General features: G+C 41.7%; 1 protein-coding gene across 6 annotated transcripts in view; it reads left to right on the plus strand.

The window, feature by feature from the left end:
* Nucleotides 1–24,515, plus strand: part of LOC105934128 (A-kinase anchor protein 13) — a 117,498-nt gene that overhangs the window by 76,754 nt on the left and 16,229 nt on the right. For 5 of the 6 annotated variants that reach the window (XM_036136243.1, XM_036136245.1, XM_036136248.1 and 2 more), the window contains 14 exons: nt 1,159–1,201; nt 1,383–1,494; nt 7,102–7,261; nt 10,918–10,985; nt 11,109–11,184; nt 14,391–14,541; nt 14,656–14,765; nt 16,002–16,148; nt 17,676–17,932; nt 18,099–18,224; nt 18,395–18,512; nt 20,803–21,051; nt 21,146–21,222; nt 24,280–24,461. In XM_036136243.1, coding sequence (XP_035992136.1) covers nt 1,159–1,201; nt 1,383–1,494; nt 7,102–7,261; nt 10,918–10,985; nt 11,109–11,184; nt 14,391–14,541; nt 14,656–14,765; nt 16,002–16,148; nt 17,676–17,932; nt 18,099–18,224; nt 18,395–18,512; nt 20,803–21,051; nt 21,146–21,222; nt 24,280–24,461 — 1,876 coding nt within the window. The remainder of the gene's footprint in view (nt 1–1,158; nt 1,202–1,382; nt 1,495–7,101; nt 7,262–10,917; nt 10,986–11,108; nt 11,185–14,390; nt 14,542–14,655; nt 14,766–16,001; nt 16,149–17,675; nt 17,933–18,098; nt 18,225–18,394; nt 18,513–20,802; nt 21,052–21,145; nt 21,223–24,279; nt 24,462–24,515) is intronic. The other variant, XM_036136246.1, reaches the window with a different exon arrangement.

Consider the following 24,515-nt stretch of genomic DNA (forward strand, 5'->3'; position numbering starts at 1 on the left):
ATGTTTCTTTTCTGAAGGCCCTGGGAGTCTTTGTGCATCACATCAGAAGCTCCAAAGAACATCAGGAGATTTTAAATGAAGATCTGTTGTACTCTTAAACCACAATCGTCTGATTTCCGATTTATTTATATAAAACCGATGTAATACACACTAATGAACAATTCCAGAGTGTTTGCCAGACTACATCCTAAGGCTAATTCCAGTCTTTGACCTTCGACAACTTGATGTTCACTTGTGTATATATACAAAGGGCACTATAGCAAAACACCATTTAAAAGTGCACACGATAGATGACAACCATGTAGGATTAAACGAGACACACATACAGCTGTCACTAAGCAGAGCACATTAGGGGAAGACCAGAATAGACTTGTCCAAAAAGCTGTCGCACATATAAAACATGATGAATCTGTCATCATTTGGTCTTTCAATCACAAACATGGATCTGAATTCTACAGAAAAAAGTAGGTGCTGTGATGTAGGCGAAAATTGGGTCGACACAAAGTAATACCGGCTCAGGTACCGACAATTGTGCCACTGATGATTTTGTTAAAAACAGATGATTATTGAACAGGTTTTTCTTTTCGTCCATGAATACATGTGCTCAAATTTATCTTGATGGGCATTCAACTGTGTAGACCGCTTCCTCTAGATCTTTGTGTGATAGTCTCAACAGCCAAGAATAAATATCAAATTATGTAATGATGACATATTTAATGTGGGTAAAATACGTATTCTGAATTACATTTTGAAGCTGTTGCTCTTCTAAGCAGCCAAAGACCTTTTGGAGTCAGCAGTCGTTTAGGATTGAATGTCCCTGATTGGAAGGGTGGACTGCTTGCAGCTTTCAGCCTTTCAGTCTCTTCATTAGCGCTTTGCCTCACTTCTACAGTGGTTCCTAAAGGCTAAATAGCTTTTAGGCATTAGAAGTAGCTCAGTCCCGTCCTTGCCAAATCCTCGCAGCTGGGACACAACCTGACAACCTTCAGCTCCAGTGAATATAAAACGTTTTACTAGTGAGCCAGTATACTCAGTGAAAGGTTAAGCCTGCTATGCCCTGCACACATTTCTACCACCTTAGTTTGTACCTGACACCTCAGAGAACATGATTTCAACGAAAAAGTTCTCCTCCTCACTTCCTGTCCTCTTTTCTTCCAGGCACAAGGTTGTTTTCCAGCACCTCTGGGTCCGTAGCATACAGGTTAGTTCAAATGTGCTCACATTATTTTCCACAGCCACAATGACCTTTGAACTCTTTTAAAGAAGAGTGTAGAGAAGCAGTGGGCACTGGGCCCTTTATGGTGTTATAAAGACGTGTTTGAGTGAACGTGTGAAGCGGGTATGCTGCGGCTGTAGCAGAGTAATGCTGACTTGTGTTTCAGTATATCTGAGGAGGAGCCGGGGCCACTGCGCAGCGACTCAGAGGGAAGAAACTCAACGAAAGTCAGCCGGACCTTCAGCTACCTCAAGAGCAAGATGTACAAAAAGACACGGGTGAGCTTTCAAATGAATACTTTCTGTACTTCACTGAATATACGTGGCTTATCTTTAGTGTGAAGGCTGCTGGTGTGTGTTTGGGTTAACGGTAGCCACCTCTCCATATTAACATTCATCCCTTTAAGCTAAAACGACGGTGCACCAGGTTGCCTTGCAGGTTCTCTCTGCTCCAATGCGGTGCATCTACAGTCACCCAGGGATCGGCATCTTCCTCTGCTAACCTCAGCGCAGCCCCCGCTGAACAGCTGGTGGTTACGTGCCACGCTTCAGGGCTCTTAACTTCCCATATTCAGACTTCCCCAGCAGGCCAGCTTTGGAGTTCACAATACGCTTGGTCCCAGTCATGAATATGTGAAGTGAGATGAGCTCTGTGTTACCGTTCTATGCCGTGGAGAGAGATAACTACCAGCGTATGAGGAGTACCAGCTATAGTTTCCTGCAAGTGTAGTTGTAGCACATGAACTTTTCCACTTTTTGTCACGCTACAACCATAAACTGCAATGTATTTTATTGGGATTTTATGTGGCAGAACAACACAGAGGAGAAGATAACGACGAATGGTCTGCTGAGTTTTTAACAGGTTTTACAAGTGGAAGTCTAAAAAGAGTGACATTAAGCTCTCTTTACAGTTGTTCTCCTAAATTAAATCCAGTACAACAGCTTGCCCTAACAAAATGTTGGAATGTGTTAAAAATAAATTTACAAATGCACCGCCTGTCTGCATATGTTGGATGCTCTCTATCAGGGAGCATTATGGTTCATAACGGGGCACCAATCTCTCACTCATCGCTCTAAGTTACATTCTCAGGTCAGGTCTCAGTTCATGGACAGTCCAGCCACACGCTTCGTTTCTCAGGACTTTAACTCCTTCAGTTTTCTGCTAGAAAAATCTGCCTATGAAACTCACTCTTGTTTTAAACTCATATTTTCTTGACTTATTTAATTTGAAACATGTTTCAGTTATTTTTGTTAATTTGTCTGGCTTTTTTTGTTTTTATTTACACGTGTCTTTCTTGTAAATCAGACAGCATCATGAAGGAACACAGCCCACAGGCCAAGGATATACTTGTGGAGACGTTTAAAGTATGGTTTCCCTATAAAACCTTAGCTCATGCTTTAAACATCTCCCAGAGCTCTTTTCAGTCTGTCATCTAAAAGCGAAAGGAGTGTGGTACAATTATACCAAGACATAGCCGTCCACCTAAACCCATTGGCCTGGAGAGGAGTTACTCACAGAAGCGGCAAAGGTAACTCTGTAGGAGCTGCAGCAACAGCTAATAGAGATGTACTCCAATAATGGTCATAACGAGCGCTGTTTAAGAGTTGTTGCAAAACATCTAGCGTGTTCTTTCAGATGAGGCAAAGACATTTTTGGAAGTTGTGCAAAGCTCTGCATGCTGAGAAACATTACATCACACTTTTCACAGTGAAACATGGTGGTGACCGTATGCTGTGAGGATGCCTTTCTTCTACAGAGACAGGGAAGAGGGTAAACGGAAGATGTAGGGACCTACATAAAGGTCAATCCTGGAAGGAAGCAGACGGTGTACAAAGCTGTGGTGGATTTTCACTGTCTAGCAGGACAATTAGACTGACCTAACAGCAAGAGCTGCAATGGAGCGGATTGGATCCAAGCTTATTCATGTTAGAATAACCACGTCAAAGTCCAGACCCAAATCCAATTGTACATCTGTGGCACGACTTGGAAATTGATGTTCACAAACTGTACGTCCAATATGACTGAGCTTGAGCTGTTTTGTCAGGAAGAATGGGTGATGTGCAAAGCTGGTAAATTTGTCCTCATACCAAGCATTGATCCAGGAGGGCTGCATACGTTTCCTCAACACCTTTTATATATGCATTTGTAAAATTACCACAAACCATGTCCCTTCCACTTCACAAATATGCAAACTTTGTTTTAGTCTGTCTCAAACTAATTCCATTTAAAAACCCATTCAAGGTGAGGTCAGAACATCAGAAAAAAAATCCAAGTTTTGGTCATTTTTTGTGAGGCACTGTGTGTCACCCTTCAGCCTGTATTATGAAAATCATTTTATCTAAATCATTACTGAAGCATTATTTTCTGAACTGAAGTGTGTTATTCCATTTTTAGACTTTTAAAACTGCTTGATATTGAGGGAGCTCTTTGACACACACTGTAGGGTTTTTTTTAACCATCAATAATCTCCTGCTCTGCTCTGACTACACAGAATAAGAGTTATCAGTGTAGAGGTATAATCCCCAACAGGAAGTGCCGTTTCTTGCCTCCGTGACGTTTGAAAATGCTGTAACTATAAATAAGCGTAATCCACATAACTCCTGTTGCCCACATCTCGGCCGATCTGATGTAATCGTGAAACAGCAACAACATCGGTTCAAATGTGGTGTCAAAATGAGCACAGTCCAGATTGGCTTTCCTGTTGTGGAAATAAAACAGACGGTTTCTGCAATGCCTTGGTCAACGTCTCTGTGAAACGGGCCGCCCCTGCAGATAGACGCCGAGGGGTGAACGGGAAGTAAAACAGGAAGGCAGGCCTTGGCATTGGTTTTCTGATCTGTCCTCTGCTCTGTGGCTGAACAGGAGCCTGAAAGAGATTTTCACAACCTGTGTTCAGCTGATATTGCAACAGGCCAAACCTCGGTGTTTAGACAGTTTTGACAGTCAGTGCTATCGTCTGTGGTTGTCACAAGCAGCGATGACCACAGACCGCTCTGCTCCGCGAAAGCCAGACTTCTTTCTCGTACTGTATGTTGACCATTCTCCTCTTGTTGGTCGTCGTTAGTCTCCCAGTCTTCATGCCTGGAGTCTCTCAGCTCTGCTTTCTCAAAGCGTGATACTGAAAGTGAGAATGTTGTGGAAGAGGATCTAGTTGGTGCCGTCTGCCGTACTGAAGGGTTGTTGCAGAAATAGCACCTCCTGTTGCGCTGCAGTCACTTCCTCTTCGCAGAGTTCCTGATGGAGCCTCTGCACTGGCTGTAGATTCTGCCCCTCGGCCATAACCAGGGATGTTATACGGGAGGTTCTCAGGGAGCCGTGGCTTCTCGCTGAGAAGGAAAGGTTGCCTGGAGGTAGGCTGAGAGACTGCTCTGCTTTTCCAGTCACATTGCAGTAAAAGTTTAGTGGCTGTCAGAAGATCATGTTTAAAGAGTTCTGTTCTGGGCTGCTGTCTTTTTTCCAGTGAAGTCATAGTCTGTTAGACTTTCTTACACTAGAATGTCTCTTTGTTTCAATCTGAGTTTTGGACGTCACAAGCTATTATGTCTCCCATGGAGATTTCTTGTAGCCAAAGACGACTCACGTTCCCTTGTCTTATCTAAATTTTCTGTCCTGGTATTTAGATTTTTTTTGTGTGGATTTCCTTGATGAAAGATATCAAAAAGAGATTCTAGATGCTTTGAAAGTTACTTAAAAAAAAAAAAAACTCCTGTGCTGTCTTCGAAGATTGTTAGAACATTTCAGTTTTGATCAGACGGTTGTTGCAGGAAGTGAGAATGAAAGCATTGTGTTGTAACAGCTTTGAAACGCGGCGTGGCTCATTTAGCCTTCTGGCATCTTAAAACTGAGCAAAATGAGCCCCACTATGCCAGAGCTTTGTGGTCCTCACAAACCAAGAGGCCTAGGGCTGGCCCATTAAAAACAAGCTGGAAAACTCCAGTTTCCCATTTCCTCTGGGTTTGGGTGGAGGCTCTGTGATGCAAATCCAAAAGAATGAAAGCTCTGTTCTTGTCTGCATCACTTTATAGGATTGTGATTCAGTTTAGTGTGTGTGTGTGTGTGTGTGTGTGTGTGTGTGTGTGTGTGTGTGTGTGTGTGTGTGTGTGTGTGTTTGTGTGTGTGTAAGAGAGAGAATGGATGACCAACTGCTGAGGATGAGCTCGTCCATTAATGCAGAAAGAGCAGCCTGTTGTGGAAAGGTCAGAGATGTCCCAGTCTGGGTGTCCACAAACCCTGCAGATCTGCCTGCTTCTCGCTCAGTTACCTTATACAAGTATTTATCCCCTCTGTTCTCTTTTGCCTTGTTTTCAGATTACAAACGACAACATTTAGTTTATTTTTGGTCGGATCTTATGTGTTGGATCAAAACATAGTGCACAATTGTTAAATGGAGGCAAAATTATACAATTGTAACTAATATAAATCTGAAAAGCAGAATTTGTGTTTGTATGAAGCCCCTTTACAGTAACACCCCTAAATAAAATCCACTTCAGAAGTCACATAATTCGTAGATTGGATGCTCTAGTTTGTAGTCTGTCACCGTGACAGCAGATGTTTTATGAAGGCCTCGGAGGTTTGTTACAGAACATTATAGAACAAATAGCCTCACGAAGACTGAGCAACATAGCTGACATTTCTGGATAATGTTTAAAGTTTAAAACCATATTGCAAGTCACTTCTCATATGTAAGTAGCCCAACAGCAAACATAGCAAGAGATGGTTGTTCACCTAGACTGAAAGGCTGGGCAAGGAGAGCATTAATTAGAGAACCACCCAGGGTTACCCTTGAGGAGCTGCAGATGTCCATAGATCAGGTGGGATAATCTGGTGACAGGACTACCGTTAGTTCTGTAGTTAAAAAACGTGGCGTAAAGAAAGCCACTGTTGGAAGAAATTCACGAGACGTCCAGTTTACAGCTTGCACCATGTGATGTAGGAGATGGGGCGTCATGTGGAAGAATTTGTTCTGATCATTCTACTTCCTGGAAGGATTGACAGTCCCTGAACCAGCATCCCCACAGTGAAGCCTGGGAGCTGGCAGCATCATCCTGTGGTCCACACCTAAATCCAGTAGAGAATCTGAGGCGACACGTGACAATGAATGACCACAGTGGGCATCTGTGTATTCTGACAGCGGTGGAAATATTTATCCAAGAACGGGGGAAAGGTTTAGTCTCTAGATGTGGAAAGCTGGTAGAGACCAGAAGTGGGAAAAGAAGGATCTGCACTTAATAATTCAGATTGGCTGAATACAAGTGCACACAACTCTTTGCAGATGTTTTATTTGTTTTAAAAGCCTTTTGTTGCTCTATCACATGAAATCTCAATGAAAGCGTTGAGTTTTGGGGTTTTATCAAGACAAAATGTGATAACATTAGAGATCTGAACAAGTGACGTTCCAGCTGTTTCCCAGATAGTGTCAGTGCTTCTACTGCATTAATACTCATGTAAACATGTACTGTGTGTCTAGCTCATGTACATTTCCCAAATATTAAAGACGCGGACCTGGATTATTGCAGAAACAATTTATTTCAGTCCCAGCAAAACAGTCATTTTAGAAGTCTATTAATGAGACATGTTGTTGTCTGCATAAAATTGCGTCACTTAATATGCAACCCCGCCTGCCACCTTCCCTGCTGGGAGGCACATCAGAGTAATCATGTCGCTCCGTGGGGTTTAGATTGAAATTTAACACAAGCCACCGGCCAAGCAGTGGAACATTTTGTCAGCGTCTGGGACGTGAGTCCTCTCCGCATGCAACCTGGGCCTCACTCGGAGTCTCACTCTTCCCTAAAATTTCCAATTTGACGGTGAAAGTGTCCAAGTAATTATTGAAGTAAAGTTAGAGATGAGTCATGTTCTTAACTCTTGCCATTTTCCTCACTCAGGAAAAAGATCGAGACAAAAAGGACAAGGACAAAGAAATCAAGGAGAAGGACAAAAAGACTGTGAATGGACATCTCTTTACATCTTCCAGCTCGAACCAGTCCATCCAGTGCTCCCAGTGCAATAAAGCTTTTAACGGCAAAGAGGCGTTCTGTTGCACATGTGAGTACCTTCTCTGTCCGTTTGATTGGTTTCATGATGCTGCGATGCTTTATCCTAGATCTTGCTTCTGTGCCATTAACTGCTAGAAATGTGGCAATTAATTGACAAGAGATCGGAGTCAGCCAAATTTTATATAATCTGATCAGAAATCAGATTTATTTTCCTTTGAATTTAATGCAGCAAAACTAAGAAATTTCACCATTTCACATCCATAATTTTTATTAACTATTTAAGATTTTTAAAAACCAAGCAAAGGTTGGGGATATACAGCACCTCAGTTAAGGTTAGCGTTTATAGTTCACTAATAAAAAAGAGACTGGGAAAAAAACACAAAAAAAAAACACAGGGGCTCATTTGACTTCTGTTTAAAAATCAATCTTGATCTGAAAGACAAAAAGTAACTTTTAGGGCTGATCAATTTAGGCTCAGGCCGTCTGTGCCATACATCTTGATCACAAAGTGATCAAAGCCCTCTGCTGGAGCACGCCTTCAGACAAACACTGTGGTGGTTATGTGTTGGTCTGGTCCTGTTCCAGGAACTGAACAACTTACTGTAATTGATGGACCCATGAATTCTGCTCTCTCGCACAAAATTTAAGACCTTAAAAAGTCTTCAAAATAGCCAGATTTTCATCTAAGGTCTTAAATTTACAGCCGTGTTCAGAGTCACTGACTGTTTACCGTCTAAAAGAAGAGAGCGCGCTCCCTTTCAGACAAGGATGGGCCGGGGTATCCCCCACTCATGTTGTACTTCGTTCTTCTCCTTCAAGGAACCGTAGTTCGCATAACATTACGTTTTCAACCAGACTTGGCTTGAAATCGCAGATTCTCACACTTGATGCATGCGGCCCCCAACAAATGCTGTTCATTGAACATCCTGAGACTGAACAATAGTCAGTGCCAAGTAAGATGTATTAAGTAAGCAAGGGAATTAGTGGGGTTTTTTTTTGTTTTTTTTAAGAAAGGTAAAAATAATTTTCCATGTTCAGGTGCAATGTGATTTACATTGTACAAGAATCAGTGAAGGTGCCAGTTTATTCGTGAAACTTTGAGATTTATCAAGGCAATACTATACCTTTAATATTTGTTCTCTTTCCCTGTCTGGGTCTTGTAAGAAAAGAAAAAAAAGTAATTGGGAAAATCTTTGACATTTGTTTAACTGTAACAGTAATGGTTTCTCAGTAAAAACGAGCTAAGTAGATACTTTTAGAAATAGCGGTTAGTACGTTTCTGCTAATTCAGCAGCTTGCAACAGATTTTCAGGATGACGATCAGAATCAGCCGTAGTTTTTCATCCTAATGGGAACAAACTCCATGGAGGAGTTGAGAACCCAAACTTTAGTGATATTCTGGACACAGCTAGTGTCTTATGAAACGAGATCTCTAACTGTAAAATGAATATATGTCAATGTTGTTCAATCAACAATGTTATACCAATTATACATATTAGCCATACTATCCATTGAAACTGAGATTGGCGCTAAAGGGGATGAGCTTTGACACGTGTAGGGTGAGGTTGAGTGTAGACATGTATTAGTGTTGGGTTGAGAAGATAACCCTTTTATAGTTTTTAATACCAAGATAATCTAATCTTTTTTTATTTAGCAAATCAAATCTTCCTTGATAAATAAAACATTCCTTATTAAAATGTCTTGCATCATTCAAAGTTTTCTGGTGATGTGTCATGTTGGTCTTGAAGTTGATTCATAATAGTCTTACAAGGTCTTAAATTCAACGTAACGAAACTTGCAGGAACAATATTAAATGTAAATGAGATGCCCGACCATGTATTAGGGCACCAGTTGATTTGGATCATTTTTATCACTGCCTGAGTTTAAGATTAGTTTGATGAGCTGAAACATTTGATATCATATGTGATTTAAAAAAACAAAAACAGAAGTGTAAGGCGACAGGTATTTGTTCAGAGCACTGTAAGCTTTCACGTACTTGGGTAATATGGTAATTCCTTAATTTTTCCAGAAGATTCAAAATTATTGCCTTTATCAAACAACACGTTTTTATCTTTTTATGTTTTAGTCCTCAAGGAAAAAGAAACCCCTTATATGCAGATCAGGCTATAAAGAAAACCCAAAATATTGGTATCGGGTAGGGAAATGTGATCAGTGCATCTAAATTTATTACCAGTAAATGATTTACATGAAAATTAAAACTAATTTGTTGCTGTTGTCCTCTACTAAACACATTTCATTTTACATATATTGTAATAAAATGTGCAGCTGTGAAAACGGTACAACAGCGACCAAGTCTGAGTCATTAAATTTAGCCAACAACGGCAAATGACAGATATAATTACGCTGTTGGCATCTGCATTCATGGAGCAGGGCAAAACTATCATGGAAACAAGTACCGTGTTTCTCATTTGGCCATAGTCAGTAGTACCCTTCTTGCATCTCATATTTGTGATTGGCTAAATTGCCGCTGTATCCTCATACTTGTCTCATGAAAGACTCCTTCAAAATCAGCCCCATCACAGTGTCAGCGCAGAGAACAAAGCCATTTTTAATTTTCTTTTTTACTGGAGCACCAGAAGAGGATGTTGCTTATTGTGCAAGAGGGAGAGAAAAAAAAAAAAGAAGCTCAAAAAAGGAGAAATGAGCTCTCCGATGGATTACAGCCATCCTCTGAATGGTCGCTTTCTGCCTCAGATACTCAACAGACAAGAAACAGCCCTTTTTGTTTTTCAGGCAGACTGCTTCAGAGCCTTGTGAGGGTGATTTTCAGGAGGTTTATACTCGCAGATGTCTGGCTGGTTTCCACCCAGCAGACAAATACAGTGTTTCTTTGTCTTCGATTTTCTGGATCTACTTAGATGTCCACAAAATGAAAAGGGAAATGCCAAATAGCGCAGTGAGGGGAAGAGGAAAAAGATCTGAAAAACATGTATATAAAAATCCCTGGTAATCAGGCAGTGTGTGAAGCTGCCGCGTTTGGCGTTGTTGCTTTTTTCAAACGGACAGCTTTATTATTTCTCACCCTCGCTGAGAGCATATGTTTACTGATGTAATCGTCGGAGCGGAAATGTCGCATGCTTCTCAGCATGGATGACAATGCTGTGGTGGCGAGTCCGTGGGTTCAACTTGTGCACCGCGCCTGATAAAGTATTCAGTGGAAGTCCTTCGGTAGGAAAATGAGTGGAAATTGTGAAGCGAGTGAAACGATCAGCTTCTCCCTGATGGAGCGCTGCAGCTGTTTTCAGAGTTCAGCTGGAAGTATGAAACACAAACGCCTTGAGGTAGTTTCCCAGAGAATCTGGGCGGATCGGAGTCCCAGCCGGACTGAACAGGATCGGATTACACTGCTCGTCTTATTTTAGCAGTCATGAATTATGACTTTTGTTGCTAAATGATGAATATGGGAATGTTTACAAAACAGAGCGTTTTCCCATGCAGCGCAGTATATGTGTGTGCGTCAAAGCTAATCCTTTTTTTTTTTTTTTTTCTTTCACAAGCAGTATTGCCCCTCAGTTGCATCACACACACTGCTCCAGTCTGGCTTTCATTAGCGGGCTGGTGGAGTTTCCTGGCTGACTTTGAAAACCAGTCAGAATTTCTAGCCCCCACCTTCCCGCACACAGTCACCGGCCCCAGCACCGCCGCCACCGTCACCGGGCTCACTGTGTTGCTTTTTCTTTCCAGACTGTAATGCATCCGTCCACAAGGGCTGCAGGGACAGCTTGCCTGTTTGTGCCAACGTGAAGATGAAGGTAAAAACTTTTTTTCCCCGCCCGCCTGCTTCTCCACTTCTGACCCTTGTTACATTGTGTTGTCCCGCAGCCAAAATTTATTTTCCTTTCGTTTGCGCCTTTGTTCCCCGTTTCTCTGTTTAGTTCCCCAAACAACCGTTTACAGTGCCAGATTCTGGCTCTCCGCGCTCTGTTCCTGCCGTCACAATGAGGAACAAAGGTGAGTGTCAGACCAAACTGGACTTGCATGTATAATCATCACCATGAGTAGTTGGAGTGCACAACACAGAGGGAGCGCTGTGCTCTGCAGAATCACATAAATGTTCAGTAAAGAGTAAGAATATAGTAGCAGAATTTTATTTACAACAAAAATGAGTTGTCGTACTTTCATTAAGTTCGTTTATCTGTACACAGCTTAATTTTGTAATAAATGTAACGCAGCTGTCCTTCCACAGGAAGGATATCAGCTTTGCACACATTTCTGAGAAAATCTGCTGCTTTTGATTTTTCTTTCACATTCGTTTTTACTGTGAATGTGTTTTTTTTACATTGTAATTAACTCATGCATCAGAATTATATCTAAATGGTCAGCAATCACAGCATATAGGATTCTCGCAACATGATTAACTTGAGTAATAATAGCAGCATGGTTTTATTTATTTATTTTTTTAATAGTGTCTGGCAATATGGTATTAAGAATTATTGTCTTAATGCCAAAAACCTATTATTAAAATTTGTTTTAACAATTATATTCCTCCTGTTGGTAAACTAAAATCATGTTATATTAAAATGCATAATATTATGTTTTATTTATCAATTTCATTGGTTATTTGTATTTTTGAAAGACATAAGTACCTGAATTTGTCTTTGTTGTAAGTGATTGAAAAGTTTCTTGGCCATCTTTCAGCCAGCTGACAGGCCTTGTGCAGCAATAAGGGGAAAAAGGGGGCAGGAAAAAAAGCAGTTTGAAAAGTAGGAACGGTATGGCTGAAGAGTTTAGGTTTTTATAATCTTCCATTTAAGGCCTTGGTATACGTTGATACTGCTAACCAGCCTCTACGTTATCATGACTGGCCCCTGGTAATAGGGCTGACTTTGTTTTTAGACTTTCATGTTACCATCTTTACCACAACCTTTCACATAAGCATCATCATCAGAGCCTTACAAAAGTATTTAACCCCCCCAGCCACACACACATTGAGTGTGTATGATAATGATTTTAGGGTACCAAACTTTATTTGGATCCTCCAGCCTCTGCTGTGGAGCTGGGCAGCAGGCGGGGGGGGGGGGGGGGGGGGGGGGGGGGGTGGGGGGGGGGGGGGGGGGTGGGGGCGTAATTTTGCATGACACTGCAAGTGTTCCAATTTCTTTTAGCTCTGCAAGTTAGGACCAAATTCAAGACAAATATTGCGGATTAGATTTAAGCCAACCAATTTCATCTTGGTGTCATTTCACCAGAGAAACACGCTTGCAATTATTGTGAGGCGATACCGAACGAGGATTTGCTAAAGAAGGGAGCGGCTGTTAAATCCTGACGTGATGCTTCTTGTTTTTATGCTGCAAGGCCGGAACTACAGATATGAGCCACCGTGAGCTGCAGACCGGCTGAGGCTTTGGAGATGCAGTATATAACGCTGCTCACTTTCACTATACCAGAAGTAGCTGTTTGTCTTTGACATTTTGCCACAGACCTTTGTGTATTTTAATGGGATTTTATGTGATGGATCCACACAAAGTAGTGCAGAATTGTGAAGTGGAAGGAAATTGATTGTCTTTTCAAATATTTTAATGCGGGGGGAAAAAATCAGGAAAGTTTATTGTGCATCTGTTTAGATGGCCGAGTCAATACCTTCCAGCACCTTTTATTTATTTTAATTACTACTGCAAGTCTTTTGAGATTTCTCTTTCAGCTTTGCACATCTCACCATTGAAATGTTTGTCCATTCTTCTTTGGAAAATAGCTGAAAGTGACTCAGAATGGATGCAGAGCCTTTTATACAGTCATATTCAATGAATTAGAACACAGCGTCCCGATAAGGCTGGCTTGTCAGATCAAAGTACCTTTTGAAAATAACACTGTTTAGGCAGGAATTAAACATACTTTTCATTAAGCCCACATTTCTGTATTCAAAATGATTTTTATTGGTCTGATGTAATATTCTAATCTTAAAAGTGGTGTTTTTCATTAGCTGTAAGGAGAAAATCATCAGAATTAACAGAATCTGAAGGTTTGAAACCATCAGTTTGCCATTCATTTGTAGAATTTTTTTCACTTAGTGAATAGAGCTACTGAAATAAAGTAACTTTTCAACAATGTGTAGATTTGCGTATGTGGTTCTGACATGACAAAATGTGAAAAACTCTCTAGGTGCACAATTGATCACCATTTAGCCTAAAGTGGCATGAAAAGGATCCCACGGCGAACTGGTTTAAAAATCTCTGTGTAATGGGACAGCGTTTAAATTTCTTTTTGTTAAGTCTCGGTCTGTTCCCACAGCCCATGGTTCCTTTCACTTCCTTCGCCACCTACATTCTTGTGCTGTGTTAAGGCTCACTTAAAGTTATCAGATGATGTTTTGTTTCTATAAAATGGCTGCTAGTGTTTGTGTGTGTGGTTTAAAAGATGTCAAAGGATCACAGATGCTGTCAGCTTCCTCTGTACAAGGGTCTCATCTTTTTTTAACCAACATGTATATTTTTCTTTGTGCACCACCTGCTCGGTTATTTCATCTAATTTGTTGACACTTTGGTAAATGGGTCCTTTATCGTTTGAAGCTTGGTATAACTGGGTATTTTAGGGAAGTCTAATTCTAAATTTAAGGGAAATGGTACCCTAAAATCATTATCATAATGTTAGTGTGACTGGAAATAACATAGATGCTCATTTCCTTTCTAGAAGATTTTTTTTTTTTTTTTTGTAGAATTGGTGCTTAGGATGGAGAACATACTTGACCTGTCAGCCTTAAAAAAATCAGGGTTTTAAAGGTGAGATACTTGTGAAGTGATACATTACAGAAGTGTGTTTACTTCCTTTGTATATAGTATTGGCTGGTTCACTGCCCATGCCTCTTGAACCTCTTAGCAGAGAACATGGGATTTTTTCGGTTTTGCCTTTTGTTATGACAGCCCCGAGCTGCAAAGTTGCAGCAGCAGGAAGTGTGCTTTCTGCCTGTGCGTTATAAAAACTCAGTGTTACTCATCAAACGTGATGTCTTGAATGTAAGCAGATACAGTCAGGTGCGATGAACAGTTTAGTCTGTTTTTTAGAAAGCTCCTTCAGCTCATCAGTGTTATTTGGATAAGCTGCATGAACTTTGTGAAAAAACATGGAAATGGAGCTGGGTTCCTTCTTTAGGTCAGTTGTGTTGGCATAATTTATTCCAGTTTTTTGGGGTCTAACCGTAATATTAACTGTTTCTCCTCCAGCTGGTGGGACGAGGGATCGTCCTCGGTCGGCCATCTTGAGCCCCGAAGACAACGTTCCTCTAATGATCCCAGCATCACGGAGACACACCAGCATCATGGCATTCCCTGGAAACAATCTGTCAAAGAGTCTCTCAATAAGCAACATCGCAGGGTGAGCCGCAGTCCTTTGTGTGACGCGAAGATTCGCATTCCTGTTTAAAGGAATTTCATGTTTATATCCACATCTTAGCGAGCATTTGAACAGATTATCTTTTCTCCCTTTTAGCCCATTTGAAGAGATTCCCATTAAAGGCCTGCGGTACCTTTCTCAGTCCACTGACTCGCTCAACAGAACCAACCAGGTCACAGAATCCATGGAGTCTCTCACTGATGAAGGTCAACACACACACACACACGTATACACTTTGTTCCCTTTTTAGTCTTTCAGACATAGACAAATATAATTAGACTCAACATTTCGACATAAACCTGACTCTGAGAAGGTGTGCTGAATAATAGATCTAAGCTCTGCTGGGCTGCTGTTTCGTCTCGCACAAAGCCATCAGTAGCGGATTCTCTCATCTTCATGAATCAGGTCGGGGTGAATCCCATTTCAAACCTCGCAGCTCATTAACTCCTAAACCTGTGTTTGTAGTGTATTTAATATAACGTTTAAATAAAATGCATGGCTGTTTGTGTGGCAACAGACTATAAATCCTCTCCTTTGAGAATTTATTGAAAACTCAGGTCAACTTGTCACACTAAGGCACCCCCAATATCCCAGAAGAAGAGCTCCCATCATGCTTTGCATACATGTTTTATACAATGTGTGACGATCCCCTTTCTTGGAGATGAAGCTCCGCTTCTGTCTGTTGCTTAGGTTGTCCTTATCCCTGCTGGTCACACTGTCTTTTTCTCGTTATTCAGAGAGTTTATTTTTTTTTTACATCAACAAATTATCATTATTCAGATAGTTTGGGGCAAATGAGGCTCAGAGCCTGCGTCAGAGTAAGCACCTGTCAATCTGGGTCAGAATGCAGCTGGCTGTTTTTCTTTGGCCCAGAACGAGTATTTAAAAGGTGCTCCACCTACCATTAAGCATCTTTGGAGATTACTATGCTACAAGTTTGCTATTTTGAGACAGCTATACACCATGTTGCATATTAGGTTGTTAGTTCATGGGCAATAAATGATCAGACAGCTAAAAACAGTTAAAATACATCAACCACTAGTTTATTGACGTACGTACAAAGGGATAGAGGAGAGAGGGGTAAGGCGAGCAGCAGCCCAGGGGAAAAATGGGATCTGTCTTCATTTGTGAGGACATCCCAAAGCTGCTCAGTGTGATCAAGATGTGGAGAATCTAGAGACCATGTCAACACCTCAGACCCTTCGCCATGTTTCTTAGACACTTCATCAATCATATTGTACCAAACAAATCACATAAAAAATCTTTCTTAGTGTTTATTTTTTCTTTTTTTTTGCTGAAATTGCCTTAACTTGAATAGAAGAAAAATCCTGTGGTCATATAATTGTACTTGCGTACGTTAAGCTGAGGCCTTGGCTTGGTATATCAGTCAGTAAGCAGAAGTGGGAGGAAGTGTTGTGAATGTAAGCTGTGCTCTTGTTCAGGAACAGAGATGATGGACGCGCAGCTGCTGGGGGAGTTTGAGAACCATGCCAAAGAGTTGGAAGCCGACTCCTGGAGTCTGTGTGTGGAGCAGCAGTACCTGCAGCAGCAAAACAAGGAGGTGGTCAAGAGACAAGATGTCATCTACGGTACATCATCAAATAATACATGTCAGAACACATTACAGCCACGTTTACCCCCCGGTTCTGCTGTACGTGGAAGCACTGTGATGTCAGTCAGAGCATTTCCACCCGGTGCGCCGCAGCCCATTTCTGAAACGTCCCAGAAACGCCGGCATGCGCTGCTTCTCTGAAATATGCGTTCTGTTCTAGTTTTGCCGCGCCCACTCCACGTCAACCTGGAACAGAGCGGCTCGTTCAGGCAGGAAGTCAGTTGATGAAAAGCAAAGTGGATCCTGTCAAGTTTACAAGTAAAAGACAACATGTGCAGACTTTGGATCACATTTTTTTTGACAAACCAAATATTTGAACTCAGTCACCCCTGATAGATCCAATGACGACCAGGTAAGGTGATTAGATAAAGAGCAGACAAGACGTGGGTACTACTGGCCTACTAATAATAATAACCACAAATAACCGCTTCAGTGGTTTATTGTTCTATTTACAAGTACACTACTATCGCGCAATAACATGATCCGTGTCCAAACCATGCAGAGGCGCCCTGCTCTTCTCACACTCCCGGTGGAATAAGGTGCCTGGCAGAAAGCACACAGCCCCGCACCACTTCCACATTCAGGGGAACCCCGGGGTTAGGAACATTTCCAGAAATTTGTGGTCAGACCTTTATGTCTGCATCATAAGATCAAACTAGGTTGGAATTGTTCAATTGCACTTTAGTTTAGTCGTTATGTTTCTTGAGTGGAGATACAGTCCCTCGCAAGATGCTAGTTACTTCTTGAACTTTCTCACATTTAGTCACATTGCAGCCACAAACGTCAATGGATTTTATAGGATGCATAGGAATTTTTTAAGGGTGTCAGAGTAAAGTGGGCTGAACATAAAAGCAAGACCAACCTATCAGAATTTTCTAATGAAAAAACTATTTAAAACTTTGCCTCATTTTCCTTCCAGCTGCAGAGTTCTACAATTCTTTATGCTGGTCTGTCACTTAAAAATGCCCAAATTACATCTAAACTTGTGGTTGTGATGTGACAATATGCAAAAGTTCAAGGGAGAATAAACTATACACATTGTTTGCTGCTTTATGTTTCATTTTGAACTGCATCTGTCAAAGTGGTTTGTGGCTCCTATCAGTATTTTTATTTTGTGCCTCGAACATTAAAATCTTATCAGATGTTAAGGACTCTTTGCACGCTATTAGCTTCTCAGGAAGTGCTGTCAGTGCATTCAACTTGAACATTATGTCTCGTTTGCGTCTGTGTGTTATGTGTAAATCTGTGAATTCTGAGCCGATGTTGCACCAAAATTTCCTAATGGTTACATAATGACAACAAAGATTCTTGATTCTCTCACTGGCAAACTTCATCCCTGGTTATTGAGCATTTGTTTTGTGATAAGCAAACCGATTTAATGAACTGGAGGTTCTAGCTCTTTGCAGAGCTCTGTAACAGAACACGTGCGTCTGCAGACCCGGGAAGGCTGTGGACTCTGCTGTCTGTGTCTTTGAATGAGAATAGCTTGTTTTGCTTTGTGCAGAGCTGATGCAGACGGAGATGCATCACATCCGGACGTTGCGCATCATGTCTGAGGTGTACAGCAAAGGCCTGCTGAAAGAGGTTCCACTGGACCAACACACGGTCGAGAAGATGTTTCCGGCGCTAGACGATCTCCTGGACCTACACTCGCAGCTCCTCCAACGGCTCTTCGACCGAAAGAAGGAGAGCCAGCTGGAGGCGGGAGTGGCGGAGGGAGGCTTCGTCATCAACAGGATAGGAGACATTCTGGTCACCCAGGTGAGAGCAAGCAGAGGCTCGGCTGCTGAGTAGTTCACAGTAAAGTGGGAGGCCTGATGGTGCGCTGAATGGAGCGATAAGATTTGAACTATTTACTCTTTTATTTTATTGTCTTTGATGTTACTGTGGCTTTTGCAAATTCATTTCTGTCACATTCTACTCTTAGTTCTCGGGATCCATTGGTGAAAGTATGAAGAGGGTTTATGGGAAATTCTGCAGCCGCCACAATGAAGCCGTCAACTTCTACAAGGACCTCATGAACAAAAACAAAAACTTTAAAACGTTTATGAAAGTAAGGATCAGCCGTCTGTCACACAGATAGCAATTATTCTTCTTTAGACTGATGATGTGGGTTATTCCAATCTGTCTAATAATGCAAAGCCTCTGTTTATGTGAAGCCCTGCCAATTGTTCTGTGGGCGTTCTTCTATAAAAGCACCTCTTGTTCTTTGTTTTCTTTCAGAAAAAGAGAAGTAGCAGCACTGTGCGGAGGCTTGATATCCCAGAATGCATCCTGCTGGTGACCCAGCGGATTACTAAGTACCCTGTGCTGATTCAGAGATTGCTGTTGCACACGCGAGGTGGGTTACTCGTCAGTCTCATCTAACCCTGCAGACATAACTCTGACATGCTGGGAAGAGGAAGTCGGATTTGATTAGGAAGATGTTTTATAGTCAAAGGATTTCAAGAACTTTGCTTTCAAAATACCAAACAATATGTAAACATCCAGTCAATTACGTTATTTCTTTTCCCGACCGACTGATTTCTGATTTTCTTTGAGGTCTGACCTGCGGATCGATTCATGTTTTTCCCCCTAATGACAAAAACAAATGAAAGACAACAATGTGCTGCAGAGTTTTTAATAGAGGTAGACGTTTAGAATCTAAGAGCAAATCTTTTATTCATGAAAGTACAAGTATCATTAATATTTATCAGAATTTTAGGGATTATCACAGTACATGCTGTGTTTACAGGTCAAGCATGGTCTTAATTTCGATACATTTATATACAAATGACATTTTTCCATAACTGACCTGCAAATTGCCTGATTGATTGATGCTTCTCTTATTCAAAGTTAATAAAGACACAGCACACATTCTTTTCTCTGAAGTCATGAGTTGGATTTTCCTTTAATTGTATGTTGAAAATATTTGATCATCCAGAAAAAAAAATGAAGTACCTGCAAATCATTTCACATTATGATCAACATAAAAGGATGCTGGTCATAAGGAGTTCAATAATAGGTCGATTTTTTTCTGGTCATACCTGTTCTCGTTTGGGTTATTTGTTTTAAGCACAGTGATGTAGATGTTGAATCCTACACAAGCTTAGCATTAATTATCAAAAAGGGTATTATTACCCACCTCGTTATCACTTTTCCTGTAAGGTTTCAGCCTTTTGTTGTTACTGTGAAGCAACTGCAACTTGTCACATCCTTTAGGAAATGAAAGCAAACCACATCTTATCTGTGATCTCGATGTAAGCTCATTTATTTTGGGGGAAATTAGGTAGCTCTTTCTGGTGCTCTAAGAATGACTGCTCAGGCAGAACTGTGAAGAGCTGAAATATTTGCCACCGTATTTCTATCTGATTTAGACGAGTTCCCGTCAGCCGGCCTCCTACTGTGTACATTCTCTCTAATCCTTCCCTAGAGCCTCTTTACTGTTCCATGTGGGATGTTGCAGCTCCGGCTTAATCCCCAAGGTGATTTAAGGAGACTCCTTTTTGGACAACTCTTGTATATATTAAAAGGAAGCAACAGAATATCCTCAAAGATTATATATTTTTTTGCTTTGGTTCTCTGAAGTATAAAAACAGAAAGAGAAGAATATCCAAGCTGTGCTTATAAGTGTCCAAAGCCAAGTGCTCAAAAGAAGGGACCAGTGTTGACAATGTTGACAAGGGATGTTTTTCCCCAATTTGCAGAACTATTACAAGTTAACATCTGGGCTTTACCCTGATCTTAGACCTCCCTGGTATTACAATTAAACAATAAGATACCATACTATGCAAAAGTGTTCATACCCATTAGACAGATTACAACAAAAAACTTCAGCGACTTGTGTTGGAATTTTAGACGGTTTTCTGGGCTTTTGTTTCGGTTTAGAAATCCAAGTGTAAAAAGACTCCAAATGTGTGTAATTTAATCCCCGTGTAAATCCAGCTCTTCTGTGAACTGTTACAGGGTTGTTAGAGAACAGTAGTGAACAAACCCCATCAAACAGATACAACTGAAGACTAGGTTTAGGCCGCATTATCTAGAGAAGTAGCCAAAATCTCAGTGGGGAAATTTTGAGGAGCTCCACAGTTCAGGTTGAAGAATCTGTCTGCATCAGGACCATCATGTGTCCACTTGATCTTTTGAGCTACAATGGACAATTTGCATTGCGTATCACCTTGAAAATGCCCCCCCCCCCCCCCCCCCTCCCCACGTGCTATAAAACGTTAGTGGTAGCATTGTGCAGTGGAGGTACCTTTCTTCTAAAGCAGGTGAGGATTGGTGAGGATTTGTGTTCAGCATCCATCAGTCAGCACTTTGTTGAACCGACTTTCAATGCAGTCACAGCTGTCAGTCGCTTTGGATGTGGTTACTCCTGCTTTCAACAGATGAAAACCAATTTAAAAAAGAGATCTTGCCCAAATTAAGTCCTGACTGAAAGAAACTGCAGGTTGGACAAACGCATACTTTATAACAAGAAATGCAGCTTTATGTATCAAACTACAGGTGTGAAAATATACTCGCCTAAGCATATTGAACCTGCGTCAGTGTCTCTGCTTATTTAAACTGTGATTGCCATTAAAAGGTCAGGCGACGTCTGTCTCTCCTCTACGCTCTTGCCCTTCTAACCTGTCGCCTCATCCCCTCCGCAGACACAGACGAAGACTACGAGGACCTGAATGAGGCCATTCGGCTGGTGAAAGACGTGATCGCGGCAGTCGACAGCAAGGTGAACGAGCATGAAAAGAAGGGACGCCTGAAGGATTTCCACAGCCGCATGGACAGCAAGTCCATCATGATGTTGAAGAGCGGCCAGATTTTTGCCAGAGAGGACCTGCTGAGGCGGAGGCTGATCCACGATGGAGCGCTGCAGTTGAAGAACACACAGGGAAGACTTAAGGGTGACTATAAACCTGCATATTCTTTCTTTTCGTATTTAGAAAATAAAAGATTGAAGTCTTAGCTTACCGTTTTATTTACCTGTTGGCCTTCCAGATGTTCAAGCTCTGCTGCTGTCAGATGTCTTGGTCTTCCTTCAGGAGAAGGACCAGAAATATGTCTTTGCCATGCTGGTAGGTTCTCGCTGTCACCTCGCATGCTTCTCGCATCTTTTATCTCTTTCATCTCCTCTTCCTGCTACCCCCCCTGCCTCCAGTGATAAACATCAGATGTTGTCATGCTTTCTCAATGCAGTGATCTTGCTGTTAGCAGAAGCTGCCCTGTTTATTTTCCCCACTGAGCGGGAACGTCTGCCTCTCGCTTGCACGCTAGCTGAACCTCATAAAGCCGATCTGGCCCTGGGCTCCCGACCCAGCTGTGATAAATCCAGTGGGTTTCTGTTGGGACTCATTCCATGTTTACAGGACTCCCAGCTTCATGGCGTGGCTCATGCTTTTTTTTGTGGCACATTAGAGGGATGAAAACAGTGGCAAGCCTGCAGCTGGATAATCACATCCATCAGGACAGCCTGGAATGTTTGAGCTGGGGCGGATGGCACTGCGAGGGAAATATGCTGAACCGAGTGGCAGTTCTGAGATCAGAGTTGTGTTTCAGATGCAGATAAAACAATTAGAAGCACACAACAGGACCAATAAAAACATATCAGAATCAGTACATGTGGGTAATAAATCCTGGCAGTCATTCCACAAATAAGAAGCAGGTAAAGCATTTTTACCCAACTCTGTGCCTAACTGAGGAGGAACCAGAAGAACGTTCTCTGAAAACTGGGTGTTTTATTCTCTAAAATTAAATTTCAACATATTTGAAGTATTAACTTGCTCATCCTCATTTAAACAATGCAAGTTTAAGTAGCATTTTTCTTTTCTCTACCAAAACAAGATACAGAGGTCCAATTGACATGACGGCGCCTGTCAGTCAATCCTGGAGGCTCGTCAGTAGCTGACCAATCAGCAATCGCAATTTGTCCCAAAGTGAAACGCCCCTTACCTACAGAAGCTGCTCCCTCTTTCTCCCTGAAAAGATCACAGGATGTTACTTTACCAACGCATTGTGGTCAGAGTGATTCGTTAAAGAAGAAAGAAAGAGTTCTATAGGGGTTTTATGTATTTTGGATGTCTGTAAGTAGCAACTTCTGGTTCCCTGAGTTTTTTGTTGTCAGCTATGATCAGTTACCAGGACTCTGATTTTGGACAAAGCATTTAATTTGTAAAGTAAAATTTGCATTCCTAATATAGAATTTCACTATAAACTCTTGCCATGGATAGCTTGATGGCAGCTTGAAAACATCTGCTGTGGTCTGCAGTAAGCATTGGAAGTCATATTATTTGTTTTAATTTGGGTACAAGTTTGCTATTTTAAGTTGGGCTTTAACATTGATTTGTCTGTGGTTACCTTGAAATAACTTCACAGACATGATTCACCATTTGTTTAGAAAGTTTTTCCCCTCTTTTTGCTTTAATGTTGGTAGATAAGAAAAAAAAATGCCTATTATAAGGCTGTGGGCTTCACTATCACCACCATTACGTCGTCTTTTTTGGACGGGGGTTAGAGCAGCAATAGTTGGTGTCACGTCAATTGACCAACACGTAAAGTTAGAAATGGTAAATCGCTGATTTTATACTTTTAACAAGGAACAGAGAAGAACAGAGAAGCATGATATTTCCTTTAAAGGATAGTGTACATGCATTTGTGTAAATATCATCGCCTTAGTTTAAAACTGAAACTGAAAAGTGGATCTTTTCTTAGCAACAAGTAGTGACTGCAATGTGAGAACCATCTCTTTTGGTATTACGGACAAATTTTAACTTTGCAAAAGGCTAAATGCAGACTGATAAGAGTTTATTAATACTTAGAGTAACTAAACCCCAAACTTATTTTTGTGTAAACTTGTTTAATTCTGAAATATTTGGCCTAAAACTGTGTTAGTGTTGGATACTGAGGTTGATTTTCCCTATTGATTAAAATGGTACAGCTTGGCCCGATTTTAAAGGCGGGACTAACAGGGTCAGCTTCATCAGGTTAGAACCAATCAGACAACTACGGATGTGACGCAAAAAACTCCAAGCGTCACGCTTTGTTTTTTCAATTTGTAGATGGTGAAACATGTCAAGCCATCGAGCAAACTTGTCTAAAACCTCAGAGGATACATGTTGTACTCACATGCACTTTCTTAATCTTCCAAAGCACCAAGCAACAAACTCTCTGTATGTATCTTGATGGTTATGGTAACAGAATAGCACTGCTGCATTATGGGTAATTCTGCCACTGGGAGTGACACATCTTAAAGTGATTGGTTCGGTCTGTTTTGGTGCTGGACTCCACGTAGCGTCCCCCAACCTCCAGTGACGAGGGGGTGGAACATCCTCCACCTGATAAGACCCATCGCTCTGGTCACTTTCCATGTTTCAATGAGTCAAATAAGATAGCTGTCACTTCCCCTGATCCTCTACGCACCACCGCTTGACCCCCTCTGCTCACCTCCACTGATGGACCATGTCCCTCAGTGTCTTGGCACGGCCCACTTTGGTGGATTTCCCCCCCCCTATTTGTCTGGGGGTGGGGTTAGTCTTTTACATCAGGGTTAGTTACACTTTTAATGATGTCTCTCTATGAATTGCATCTACATAAAAGTAAGCCACAGCTGGATCTGGACCTGTCCCAGGCTTATTTATTTGGGTATAGATGTATTTTTTCTGAATCTTGACCCTTGAGGTACACCCATCTTTCTTCTGACAGAGCATCGCTAGATGAACAAGCAGCATGATTAGGACCAGGAACCAGTGAGCGGCTGCAGGATAAAGCCGTAGAGCAGCAAGGTTTTGGTTAGCAGAAGTCAGGCAGCAGATTTTGGCGTTGAGGATCTTTTACTAAGATCCCTTATGATCTAATAAAAAAAACAATTTTTTTCCTTTTTCATGAATCTGTAAAATGTTCTTCCATTTATCAACCGCCTCCTCCCTGATTGGAAACACTTGACCTTTTCTTCCCTCTTCGCTGCACTTGTTTTTCCTGCACAAATAATTACCCCCCCTCCCCTATTGTCTTTCCTTGGTGTTTTTCCCATCCTCTCTCCTCTTGACCCTCCCACTGCCTCCTTTCTTTTCTTGCACTCTCCTCCCACGCCGGCTTCCTCAAACCCTCCATTCTTACCCTCCCCTGTCTCCCCGTAGGACCAGCGCTCCACGGTCATCTCCCTCCAGAAGCTGATTGTCAGGGAGGTCGCCAACAAAGAGCGCGGCCTCTTCCTCATCACGGCGGGCACTGAGAAGCCGGAGATGATGGAGGTCCTGGCCAGCTCGAAGGAGGAACGCAACACATGGATGCAGCTCATCCAGACAGCCATGCAGTCCATGTGAGTGGGATTTATTCTGGTCTCCAGCGTGGCGCCAGTGCTTTTTATGTTTTT

Source organism: Fundulus heteroclitus, chromosome 4, assembly GCF_011125445.2.
Source record: "Fundulus heteroclitus isolate FHET01 chromosome 4, MU-UCD_Fhet_4.1, whole genome shotgun sequence".
NCBI classification, from domain to species: domain Eukaryota; kingdom Metazoa; phylum Chordata; class Actinopteri; order Cyprinodontiformes; family Fundulidae; genus Fundulus; species Fundulus heteroclitus.